Raw genomic sequence first — 12,849 nt, 5'->3', positions numbered from 1 at the left:
ATCCGCGCATCACTATGGCTTAATAATCAACTCAGTCAATAAAAACAACCCATCCTGTGTTAGGAGTGTATGTCGCTGACAGAAAGAAAGAAAGAAAAGGAAAAAAAAAGATAGAAAAGCAGCGTACACCTCACATATTTATTTCTCACAGTTGCGCACACGTTTTGCTGGTATGCAGAAGCACCGTCTGTGTGTCTGTGTGTCGAGGGTGCGAGCCGCAGCTTCAGCTGCTCAGGTAGAGAGGCTGTGTAGCCCGGTGTGTTTATTCGCTGATTCGGTTCTGCAGGTTCTCTGCTGGTACACTGGAGACGGGGATCAAGCAGTCTCACTCGGGATAGATTGTGCTTTTTTGGTTCATAGTTTTTGATTGACGTGCGATTTATTCGCGTTTAAAGGGAATTATTTTTACCGGCAATTACTGGATAACGGAAACGTGGGCACAGTTATCTATATAAAATACACACACTAACTAACTAACTAACTGATTGACTAACATAAACAATTGAAAATTGAAAAAAATTAGCTTGCACCGTTAGCTCTGGTAAGGAAAAGCATGAGGGAAAGCGGCTGACCGGAAGTCACGCACAAAAACACGGAAGTTGATCACTATTTACTTCCGTGTTTGAAAATAAGGTATTTCAAGCGTTAAAGCAGCCAGATCAGGGGCTCGTTTTTTTATCTGTAACATCCTTTAACTTTAAAAATCTCTGTTTCACACCCATTTCGGTTACGTACCTGAGGACATATGACAGCTAAGCAGTATTGTTGAAGTCGGTGGTCTCATCGACCATAACTGCCATGAACTTGGTGTGGTCCATCTCTTTTTTGATTGCATCATTAAGCACCTCAGCAACAGCATTCATGAGGTCATTTTGAAATTTCCCTGATGTCCCAGTAAAAACTGTGGCGGTGACAAGGTGGCGTCACAAGTCAGCATCACAGTCTGATAGCAAAGTAAGTAATTTCAAGTAATTACTCGATTCAGTGACTATTTCCCCTCATCGTGTCCCCTGAAAGATAATTCTTGCTGTCCCAAAAAGATAACACAATCAATAAGGCGCTTTAGTATGTCACGTTTTTTTTTAACTCTCTCTTTGTGCAGGCTTGTCCCCCGTCTCCACTTACTCATCAGACTGTAAGTCCACCCTGGTCTAACCAAATGTTTTTAAATGTACCACCGCCATGAGGTGATGCTCCGAGGCCTGATGTTTGATGGCTGCCTTGGTGAAGCTGTTGAGGCTACTTAAACCAGTGCTATTCCACATAACCTCATTAGTATTGAAAACTAAACATGGCCAGCAAAATATCTTGTTCTGCTCTGTGCTAGCTGTTAGCCACTCATAGCGGTTGTCATTGCACTGGGTGAAATGCCACACAAAACCTTTGCTTGCCTTGGTAAGCCCATCCAGTTTAGATGTAGGTCTTCCCCTAGTGATTATTTCGTTCTTGTCTCCAAATGGTTGCATTGAAAAAGGCATCTGAAGTAGGTTGACAACAAGATCAGCAGTTGCTGTGAATGCAGCCGCCATTGCGTTTTCTTTCAGCATGTAAGCTAATTTGCTCACAGCCCACTAGGTCAAGCTCAAAGTTGATGACAATACCAAAGTGATACATTGCAGAGCCCCTGGGGTGTTCTGTCCCCACATCAAAATCTGATTGGCTAATAATACAGTTACTCAAAGTTGTAATCAGTTTGCAGCTTTGGACTTTGGCCTAGCAATACGAAGAACGCAGGTCTGAGGATTTGTGATGCGTTTAAATTACATAGAAAATCTGTGCTCAGCCCTACAAGAAAATAACCATATTTGTTTTCTGGATGAGAAGCATACTGAACAACTAATTGAATACAGACACATTTCAGGCACATTTCAATTCAATTATTAAAAACAAATTCTGAGTTTGATTTTGACGATGCCAGCAGAGAAGGCCCTGATGGCCCTGACAGCCCACCCCTGGGGAAAACACTGGTTTTGTGCTATTTTCAAACAGTAATACTTTGATTATCAGGGGATAAGAAAACCCCCAGCAGTTTAATGGTGGGCTGGAAGGTGAGTTAATTGTCCTCCTCCTGCCAAAATTGCGTAAAACTGAGTAAGAAGATGACGCAGTGTCTGGAGTGAATGTCGGTCGAATATCTGTTCAGTGCTGATGTTATGCTGTGATGCTCTGTTTCATCTGTCAGTATCCTCTTTTTACGACACAACACTATCGGTTGAAAATTTATTTTTCACTCTGTGAGGAAATGGACGTGTGGTGTGAGAGCGCATAAAAGTGTTACTTGTATGAATCTCACGGTCAATGCGTGAGACTTGGCAGCACTGCTACTGATTGTGTTGTAAATGTACAACTTGTCAAATAGCCGTTTTATGACCTATTTCTGGCAAACCATGATGTTTGTGGTTTATTAAAATTACCAATTTCTTAATCCACCAGTGTTACAGCCAACAAAGTATCACTTGAATGTTGACTGTGTGGGTGTAATGTCTACTGTGACACCTCCACAGGAAGCAGCTCTGCATTACGGCAGAAAGACCGCTCGCTACCTCCACATCGCCAGCAATAAGACCAACCGCTGGGGTCACCAGCGCTCGTACAGGTTGCAGGTGTTCAGCTTCGCCGGGGACCACCTCCCAGAGAGCGAGCCAGAGGAGAAGTCCATGTCCTGGGCCAGGTGAGACTCAACAGCTGTAAATTCAAAAAAAGTCAGATTCTCAAAAGTGAATGATTACAGTTTGTTTGCCGTGATGATTAAAAGTTGTGTTAGACAAGATGTGTTTTACAGACACTCATAGGACAAAGAATATGACCTCCAGTAGGCTCAATTTGAACTCTGGGTTAGATTTTATAAAGTTCAACAATTGAATTGAAATGGAAACTCTGTGAACGGGGAAGTCCTGTTTCTGTGTGAACATTTTTTTTTTTTTCAGAACAATTGACTTTGCAGGGTTTTTCCTGGATCAGAATGGGCCTCTGGCAGGTGACTAACACACGACTAGGAATTGGCATCTGGGCATATCCTTATCGGTTCGGTATCGATACTCTTCAATTTTCAGTTCCATTTTATTTACTGTATAAAGCCCAGTATCACAAATCGCAGTTTGCCTCACAGGGCTTTACAGGATACAACATCCCTCTGTCCTTGGACCCTCACAGTGGATAAGGAAAAACTCCCCCCAAAAAACCCTTCAACAGCGGAAAAAATGGTAGAAACCTCAGGAAGAGCAACTGAGGAGGGATCCCTCTTCCAGTACGGACAGATGTGCAATAGATGTTGTGTGTACAGAACATATCGATATAATAAATTTCCAGTAACCCATATGACAAAATGATTGAGACAGAGACAGAGAGAGAAATTGAGACAGAGAGAGACAGCAAGACACAGAAACATAGAGAACAGCAGGGCAGATAGTAATGACAGTAGCTACAATAACATTATTTTAATAATATTATAATATATTGCTTTACTAGTCTGCAATCCTTGTATTATTGAAGTGGCTTATTAAAGCTCAGTATAAGCTGTTATGCTTGTCCCTGGTGTTGCTTTTGGGTCCAAAATCCACCCGTTACATTATGCTGCTCCTTGTGTGTAAACATGCACAGTGTCTCTCTTAATGGAAAATCTGATAGCAGCACTGCTCTGATCTGATCTCTGCTAGATTCACATTTTTACAGAATGTAACCATTTTCCTCATTAATGATGAATTATTTCACCCAACCACAACCCATCTGCATGTCCGTGTGTGTAACAAGCTGCGTGTATGCATGTTGTGAACCTGCATATGTAGGAGTATCTCACTCTCTGAATGAGAGGGCTGTGCTCTTCATGTAGCAATGCAGAAGTTATGGGTGCGGAGGTCAGGGTGGTGAATGGGTGTGTAGCACATTAGGCTTTCATGCAGGAAACTGACATTCATGTCCCATTGTATAAAGTTAGCCTCTTTATTAATTGTAATCCAGAGCTTTCCCTAACTATGCTGCTGCCAGGCACAGATATTGAAGAAAGCAATACATTAGAAATGTTGGCATTAGACATAAAAATGTTGTCATTGAACATAATCTGGGGATTTGTACAATTGGTAAGTAGCAATGTTCTTGTCTGGTGATAGGGTTGAAATCCTCTATGAGTCACAATGCAGTGTAAGATCACAGCGTTGGTTCTGCTGGCCGTCCTAAGCCCGCTCTATCTGCATCTCTTCTGTCTGTCATCATTGGGCTCATCTCCAATGGAGACAAGTCTGCCTATAGGGACGAAGTGGAAAGGCTGTCTACCAGGTGTTCAGAGAACAACCTCTTTCTGAACATCAAAAAAACAAAAGAACTCATCATAGACTTTAGGAAAAACAGAGATGACCCCGCCCCTCTCTTCACTGGAGGAGAGAGTGTGGAGACTGTCACCTCCTTCAAGTTCCTGGGCACCCACATCTCAGCTGATCTCTCCTGGACCACCAACATCACAACTATGGTGAAAAAGGCACAGCAGCGGCTGTACTTCTTGAGAGTTCTCAAAAAAAAAACAACAACTTGGACAAAAGGCTGCTGCTGGCCTTCTACCGCTCCTCCGTGGAGAGCATCCTCACATACTGTCTTTGTGTGTGGTATGCTGGCTCCAAGGCAGCTGACAGAAAAACCCTCCAAAGAGTGATCAACTCAGCACAAAAAAATCATTGGTTGCCCTCTGCCCACACTGGATGACATATCCAAATCCCACTGTCACAACAGGATCACATCCACAACAACAGACCCTTCACATCCAGCCCATCACCTGTTTGAACTGATGCCCTCCAGGCGGCGCTACAGGTCAAACACTGACTGTTTTTTTATACCAGTAGGTGTTTTATATCGTATGTTTTTTTATTGTCTTCTTTTGCACTGCGTGGGCTGAGCACCCATAATTTCGTTGTACCCTGTATAATGACAATAAAGTCTATTCTATTCTATTCTATTCTGTCTCCAGGTATAAGGTTGCCATCACCAAGCATAAGGACTTAGAGCAGACCAGCAGCAGTCTGTACAATCAAAATAACATGTGGACTCCAGCTGTCGACTTCAGCAAGTACATTGACGACAACGAAAGCATCGAAGACAAGGTGTGTTGAAATTTATATCTGCATGTAAAAATAATGACATGGTACAAACACATATGTAAACTTGAGCTTAGATATCTTAGCAGAAGGAATTTGCACAATGTGTATCTAAATGTGGCTGCAGGACCTAGTTGCCTGGGTGACCGCCGGCTTCCTCCACATACCCCACGCCGAGGACATCCCCAACACAGTAACTGTGGGCAATGGGGGAGGGGTCCTGCTGCGGCCCCACAACTACTTTGATGAGGATCCATCCATCCACTCTGCTGATGCAGTGTACATTAAGCCGGGCAGCGAGGACAGCTGTGACAACAACAGGATGGCCTGCCTCGCCAAAGAGACCTGCAGCCCCGTTCTTGAACCCTTCACCTTCAACGGCTTCGAAGGAGTCATGAAGTTCGAGGATTAGGTCTGATTTATTTAGCACTGCTAGGTGTAAGCCCTGATGAACTCAGAGATATACTTGGGTTTCATTTGTCGATCAAGCTTGTGTCAATGTTAACAGTTTGGGACAGTAAATAATTTGTGCTCCATGTGTTTTAATTCTGCTCTGGGCAAGAAACTGAGTAAAGGAATTTGTCAATATTTTGGAAAATATGCTAATTTGCTCTGTTTCTGAAAGTGCGATAAAGAGATCGTTACCACTTTCATATTTGTGCGTGAAGTGCAGAGCTTGAGTCAGGCTGTAGTTTGTCTAGCTCAGCGTAAAGACCGGAGGCTGGGGGAAACAGCTAGCCTGGCTCTATCCAAATTTCAGAAATATGCAACTCTGAAACTTTGTATTTAACATGCTTTAATCTGTGCCCAAACAGAATTGTTTTTTTTTTGTTTGTTTTAAGTAAAGTTACATGCTTTAACTATTTCTTTCAATACAAAACCTGGAAATTAGTTAGCATTCCAGCTCCTAGTTCCATTGTCTCAAAGTCAATGGGTTAGATGAATGGGTTTTTAGTTGGATGCCAGAATTAAGGTCTGTGGGTAACACAAGCTAAAGAGACTTTCACATTTTGTTCTATGACATAAAATACATCAGTAAATACCTGACTCATGAATTTTGAAGCTTTTATGAGTCTTTAAAAAGGTGGTTGCTAACAAGTGGTCAAATGAGGCTACAGAACGTCCTCATGCTAAACATGGCTTTACAGCCTCGTGGTGGTAGGGATGTTAAGTCATCCGAACCTGGTATAGTTTGTTTATATCCTTACATTAGCTTTTTACCTCTGGTGAGCATTTAGGCTTCAAAAATCAAAAAAAGTGGTGTTCATTTGTGAAGATTATTTTGCTGAACAAAATGTGTAAAGACCTTTGCACACTGAATCCATTTTTTTTCTGAAGCATTTTGTAATCCATCATCCGGAAAAAAAACGTTATGCAGAGAAATCGTGCACACTGATTCCGACGCATTTTATTGTTCTATTTGTTATGAATATGTATTTGCAATACATGGCAAAATGAAAAGACACATTTCCTCTTTTGCCTCTGTCCACTGAAGTTACCAATTTGGCTGTCACCACTCCCTCCCTGTCTTGCATTTGACACCAGCTGCATGAAGGGGCAGAGCTGTCCTCCCTCTCTGGCTCTCTGTCTGTGTGTGGCCCACATCCTCCTCCTCTTCATCATCATTCACCTGAATATTACTATCTGACCTGTTGAAAGTGAGCTATCTGAGTTATAAAATGATTCTGTGCACCCCGTTCCACTGTCTTGTCACGGCTGTATCCCACCGCCACATTTTCTTCATTTATTCTTGGTCAAACGTCCCTAAAGGCTTCTGTCGGATGTGAAAATGGAAGAAAATCAAACCTGTTCCGAAAATTTTAACGATGGATTAAAGTTTTGAACTAAGTGTGTGAACATGATTGACACAGGTATTTATTTATAGACATGCGACTATTTGACAGAAAAAACGGACTCAGTGTGCAATCCAGTGAAAAAATACCATAGACTTTTGATGAGGGAACCAGGCCGATGCCAACTTCCACGTCAGCCTACAGAAAAACGCCATCACTGGAGCACTCTATAGGGATGGGAAAAAAAAGTCTGTTCACTTAAGTATCGCAAATTTTCTTTTTATGATTTTTGATTTTTTAAATGCCTGCATCAATATAATTCAAATGCAAAGGTGGAAAGTTGCCACTTTTATTGTGGTAATCTTTAAATAATGTGACATCATATCAATTTAAAGAAAATCAAAGTTGAAGCAAGAATGCAGAAAACGAGGGATTGTCTAAGGACAAGGACCTTCGGCTGCTTGAGTAGCAACTGGGAGTCAGTCAGCCCAGCGCAAACTACCTGCCGGATAGGCAAACTTTCTGTAAAATTTTAAATGCTAAAAATAAATTTAATAAGTGACAGTCAGTGTTGAGATTATGGCAGCTGCCACAAATAAATCAATCCATGGGAATCACTGTAAGCTTAATGAGCAGGGACAGCTAAATGTAGCAGTTCAAGTTTACTTCAAAAAGTACATTTTTATTCATTCTATCGTACATGTAATATACATTAAAGTAAGTAAAGTTTATCTAATATAGCAATTTTCCTAGAGCAAGGTCACAAAATGCCTCACTGGAATAAAATTGTCAAAAAAATAACGGCACAAAAACAGTTTCATTTATTTACCACTTTTCTATGCAGTGATGTTGTTGAAATTAAAGTCAGACAGACTGACTCGGGGTTGGAAGAGTATGAAGAGGACCGACAACGTCATCTGGGGAATTACACCCCAGGAAATACTTTTTCAAGAAACTTCAGTTGAGTTGAAAATTAGGAATAGGGCCCACAGGCTCATTACTGGCACAAAGACAAACATGACAGACATGGAGTCAAAATAAACCAAATGATAATTGAATTTAGAAACGAGCAAATAAGCAGTGACTGGAACTGCTGGGAGAAAAGAAAAAACAAAACGCTAATTATAATAATAATAATAATAATCTAAAACCACAAGTTAGATAATATACCCAGTCTAACCCAAACTAAATTAAACATATCTAGGGGAAGTGAGCAGAGGCCACTCATGGAGAGGCAGACTACACCGAGGGGTGCCCAGGGGTGCCACCGCTTAAAGGGGAACTAATGTCTTTTTCAACCTGGGCCCTATTTTCCGATCTACTTTTGTCTAAATGAGTGATAGAATGTTTAATATGTGACATTTCTCCAGTACGAAGCTAGGGCTGACCTGCCTGCAGCCCGTGAGCGTGCGCTATATTAAATAATAGGATACTCAGACAGCGTCAAACAACGTCAAAATACATCCACTAAAAGTGCATTTTTTTCACACAGATAGGCTCGGATTGTTAGTATAATTATCCGACAACATAACGGAAAGGACAAATGAACGTCTGTGTTGACCTTTAGCTGGATTCGGACATGTTCCTCTGCCTGTTGCTGCTCCCTCTCTCTCCTCGTCCGCTCTTCAGTTTCAATGAGCTCTGCATCTGTGTACGTCCGTGTACTCCGTGTTCAAATAAATACGGTCCATCCAGATCCAGTTGGTCAAAATCAGGTAAAAATCTGAACATGTTTGTTGTTGCAAGTCAAAACATTCATTCAGAGAGTGAAAGTCTGGCTCTGAAATCTCACGTCTAACGAGATTTGAGTTGTTGCAGGAAGTTACCGCTGGAGTGACCTTACCAAACGCGAGGAGTTACTCTGTTTGGAGTAGTCATGGCTGAATTTTTACCAGATTTTGACCAACTGGATCTGGATGAGCCATTTGAATTTGATGACCGCCCGTATTTATTTGAACACGGAGTACACGGACGTACACAGATGCAGAGCTCATTGAAACTGAAGAGCGGACGAGGAGAGAGAGGAAGCAGTGTTACTTCGGTAGAACAATTGCACCAGCAAAATAAGGATAGCAAAACAATGAAAGGCAACACAGAAAACAGGCAGACTGGCAAAATGGCAGCAGGTAACCACCTTGGATCTAGAGCACTACCCAGATCACTCATTGGCAGCACAGCAGGGTTCCCACATGCATTGTGTGCAGAAAAGCTGGTAACAACCAGCCACAACAGGGAAGAAGACAGGAGCCAAAAGAATGAGCCCAAGGGCCTTATATAATCTGGCACTAATTAGGGGTGTGGTTGGGGGAGGAGGCAGGCCTGGGGCTGCATTCCCTAGCACTAAATAACTAAATAACTGCATGAAAGCAACCCACCACATTAGCTAAGCTAAGAAGGTGAACAGAGTAAATATACACCTGTTTAGCATTAGCATGTTAGCATTGTTGCTGTGAGCAAGTTAGCATGTTGGTGTTTGTGTAAAGAACCACTTTGCAGCCTCATATGGCTTTAGGCTCTTACAGCCGAAATACATGGGGCACGGATGCCATGCATCACGTAGGCAGAGCGGAGCAGGATTTTTTACCTGCTACACAAACTTACGTGGTTGCTGCCAGCTTCACTGTGTGTGTTTTGAGTTTTAACAAGTGATAATGCAGTTGGTTGTGGAGGGTTTGGAAGGATAGGCTATATGAAGTGGTACTGAATGAATTAACCGGATCATTTTAACAACAGCATACATTGTATGATTGTTTTATTTGAATGTGAAAAGTAAAAACACACAAGGTTGCTCTGCTGCATCATATTGCCTCTGGTATAATGAGGTATTCCTTTTAGTTTTTTTTTTTTTAAACAGACTGTATTAATTTTTTACACAGTGCCATGTAGTTTTTACCTGTTGGAGGGCTGCAGAAAAAAAAAAAGATCAGCCATGTAAAAATAGGCTTGTTCGAGATGAGCCAGGCCTGCGCAGATTCAATCACCAGCGATCAGTTTTGTGTCCGACTTCATCCCGACTTGCTCTGACGTATTACAAAAGTGGACGGCGATGAAACCTTGAGAGCGAGGCGGCCGCAGTTTTCAGAGCAAGGCGCTGCAGTTGCTCTCCACCGACTGCACTGCCTGACTCTCACCTGATCTAACAGCGGATTGGTTTAGAGGTTGACTCACCACTATGACGTTTTAGATAAACTTGTATATTTAAATTTTATTTGTCTGATTTGAAGGTTTATTCTGTGAACAGAAAACATGTTGTATGACTGATGGTGAAGTTTAGTTGTCAGAGACTAAATAGGCCTACATTCATCATAAACTATACAGAGTCTACTGTATATTAACACTGGACTTTTTTAATTATTGAAGTATTTAACATCACAGAGACTTGTGGTCAGTGGGATGTGAGGATTCTTAAAATAACATTTGTACAGATGTGAAGCCCTGACTGTATCTGACTGATCTGCCGCCTGCTCTTGTCTACTTTCCAGGCAAGGTGCAGTTCATCTCGAACGAGCCTAATAACATTGAGCAGCGCAGTGCAGCTTACAAGTTGATTATTATGGTTGTGCTCTGCTGCAAGCATGCTGCAACAGACGTGACTTGTTGCGTCTGCGTCCCATGTATTTTGACCGTTGGCCTTGCCTTTTTCGGTGGTATCACTAAGGTTAGCAATCTACAACAGATGGATTTTGTTTATTTTCTTCTTTCCAAATTTTTTGTTGAGTAATTCTATCTGTAAAACTGAACACAGTAAATTTGTCAACATTAGGATAAAAACTAAACTTATGGGTTTACAGGAATAAGTGTTATGCTTATCCGATTTTACAAGTGGGAAATGTATACCTTTACTTACTTTTACTTACAAGACTGTTTACTGCAAGCTTAAATTTTATCAGCAGCAAAATCTACCTTTGATTGAGCACTCATTTTTAAAATAAAAAAACATATTACATCTTCAGAAATGTGATCTATGGTTTGAGATTTTGCAAGCAAAGAGGCTCTAATCTGTTTTAATATAGTAATGTTTGCAATCACTTTTGCTTTTATGCCAGCAATTGCTTTTTAACATGGAGTCCAAATGTATCCAAAGAGGGTTTCTTACCACTATGATATTAACTGTGAGGTAAACTGACACTGTGCCGTCAGCTGTGTGTAAAAGTGTGCACTGACAAATGTAATCACCCAGTCTTAAGCAGGATCACTCTCTGATGTGGCTTGAGGCTTGGACTACTGATCATCTGACTGATGTCTTATTCATTCTGTATATTTTTCCTACAGTGCAACATTCTGAGGAATGTGTTGCTGTTGTTTCCTCTAAAAATAAAAGAAGAGATTATTTGTCAAAGAAGCAGTCCGGAGGTTTGCTGCATGCATTTCGTCTCTGCAAACAGACAGACAGACAGACAGACAGACAGACAGACAGACAGACAGACACACACACACACACACACACACACACACATACATACACACCTAACATAACATAACAAATACCCACTCAACCCAAGCTCCCACTCTATACACTTAATGGAAACAGAATGAGTGGAGGGAGATATGAGTGCATATAAGGTTCAGTAATAGTTTATGTGTTTGTGTCCCTCAGTGAAGTCAGACATGGTAAGTGGCTCTTTGCCTCAGATGAAGACACATAACCTAACAACGTCATACCCCAGAGGCCAGTGGTGAAAGAGGTACTTAGATCATGAAGTAATAGTACCAATAAAACAAGTAAAAGTCCTGCATTCAAAGCTACCTTAATGGAAGTAAAAGTACAAAAGTATTATCAGCCAAATGAAGCTCAGTGTAAGTTCAACCAGGAAGACTTTCTTTGTGCTCATGCATTCACAATTCTCTCCATTCCACTCCCACTACTCCCTCTAATCAGCTGACTATGGATGTTCACTCTTCTAGTTATCCAATCAAACTTTGCCATGATCTCTGTCAGCCAATCAGGATGCTACTGCAAAATTTTAAATCTGCTCTCTCTTCTGCTGCCATCAGCCGTCATTTCATGCAGAATCTGATAGTAGCACCCTGTTCACCTCCAGCCATCGTATCCAGAGTCCAGGACAAGCTCAACAAAGGCTCATTCCTCTACTCATCCAGATCACTGGTGCTTCTCCATCTACCTCTCATCTCATCTTCACCACCTCTACCACCACCAGCGTCCAGAACCCGGGGGGTTCCCTATTCGACTATGGATTCATCACCCTCTTGAAATCATCTCGCTGGGGTGTAATCGCCAAAGACGTCCCACATTTTTCATTCGTATGTGCACATGTTAATAAATATTATTTTACTAAAAAAAAAAAAAAAAAACCTTAAAAAAAAAACCTAGTCTCTCACGATTGAAATGTAGTTAAAGTATCAAAAGTAAAAGCAGTGGTTGTGCAGTAAAAATTTAAACTACATTTTACAGCTGTATGAGTTGTCATGACATGAACAACGGCAGATGTTAGTTATGTAAATACACAACCTATATTTAATCAGGTAATCTCACTGAGAGCAAGGCAATGCCATTTATTTGTATAGCATGTTGCTATTGCTTTTAATGCAATGGGTTCCTCAATCAGGACACTACTTCTAAAAGGTCAGCTCTAAAGGCAGATGCCAAACTATATCTTGCTATATAATGATGAAAACTCTGTCTGTGGGTGTGTCTGTGTGTCTGTTCCACGTTTTTCTCCTCGCTGACTTGGTCAATCCATGTGAAATTTGGCACAGTGGTAGAGGGTCATGGGAGGATGCGAATGAAGCAATATTACATCAATTGGCCAAAGGGGGGCGCTATAGCAACCGATTGACATAACAAACTTTGAATGGGCGTATCTCATGCTGTATATGTCATAGAGACATGAAACTTTGCACAGAGATGCCTCTCCTCATGAGGAACAAATTTGCCTCAAGAACCCATGACTTCCGGTTATATAGATTTTCCGCCATTTTGAATTTTTTGAAAAACACTTAAAATCGATCTCTTC

At 41.3% G+C, this 12,849-nt stretch overlaps 1 protein-coding gene across 3 annotated transcripts in view; it reads left to right on the top strand.

Moving 5' to 3' along the window:
- Window positions 1-11,216, top strand: part of aoc2 (amine oxidase copper containing 2) — a 30,040-nt gene extending 18,824 nt beyond the window's left edge. The window contains exons 3-5 of one of the 3 annotated variants that reach the window (XM_050068464.1): window positions 2,509-2,671; window positions 4,955-5,087; window positions 5,209-11,216. In XM_050068464.1, the coding sequence (XP_049924421.1) occupies window positions 2,509-2,671; window positions 4,955-5,087; window positions 5,209-5,493 (581 nt within the window). In that variant the 3' untranslated portion in view covers window positions 5,494-11,216. Of the gene's footprint in view, window positions 1-2,504; window positions 2,672-2,927; window positions 4,923-4,954; window positions 5,088-5,208 lie in introns of those variants that run through there. The other 2 variants (XM_050068463.1, XM_050068465.1) reach the window with 2 other exon arrangements.
- The last annotated feature ends 1,633 nt before the right edge of the window (window positions 11,217-12,849 follow it).

This window comes from Epinephelus moara, chromosome 18, assembly GCF_006386435.1.
Source record: "Epinephelus moara isolate mb chromosome 18, YSFRI_EMoa_1.0, whole genome shotgun sequence".
NCBI classification, from domain to species: Eukaryota; Metazoa; Chordata; class Actinopteri; order Perciformes; family Serranidae; genus Epinephelus; species Epinephelus moara.
The sequence above is the reverse complement of the archived record's forward strand: the minus strand, read 5'-3'. Positions and strand labels throughout refer to the sequence as shown.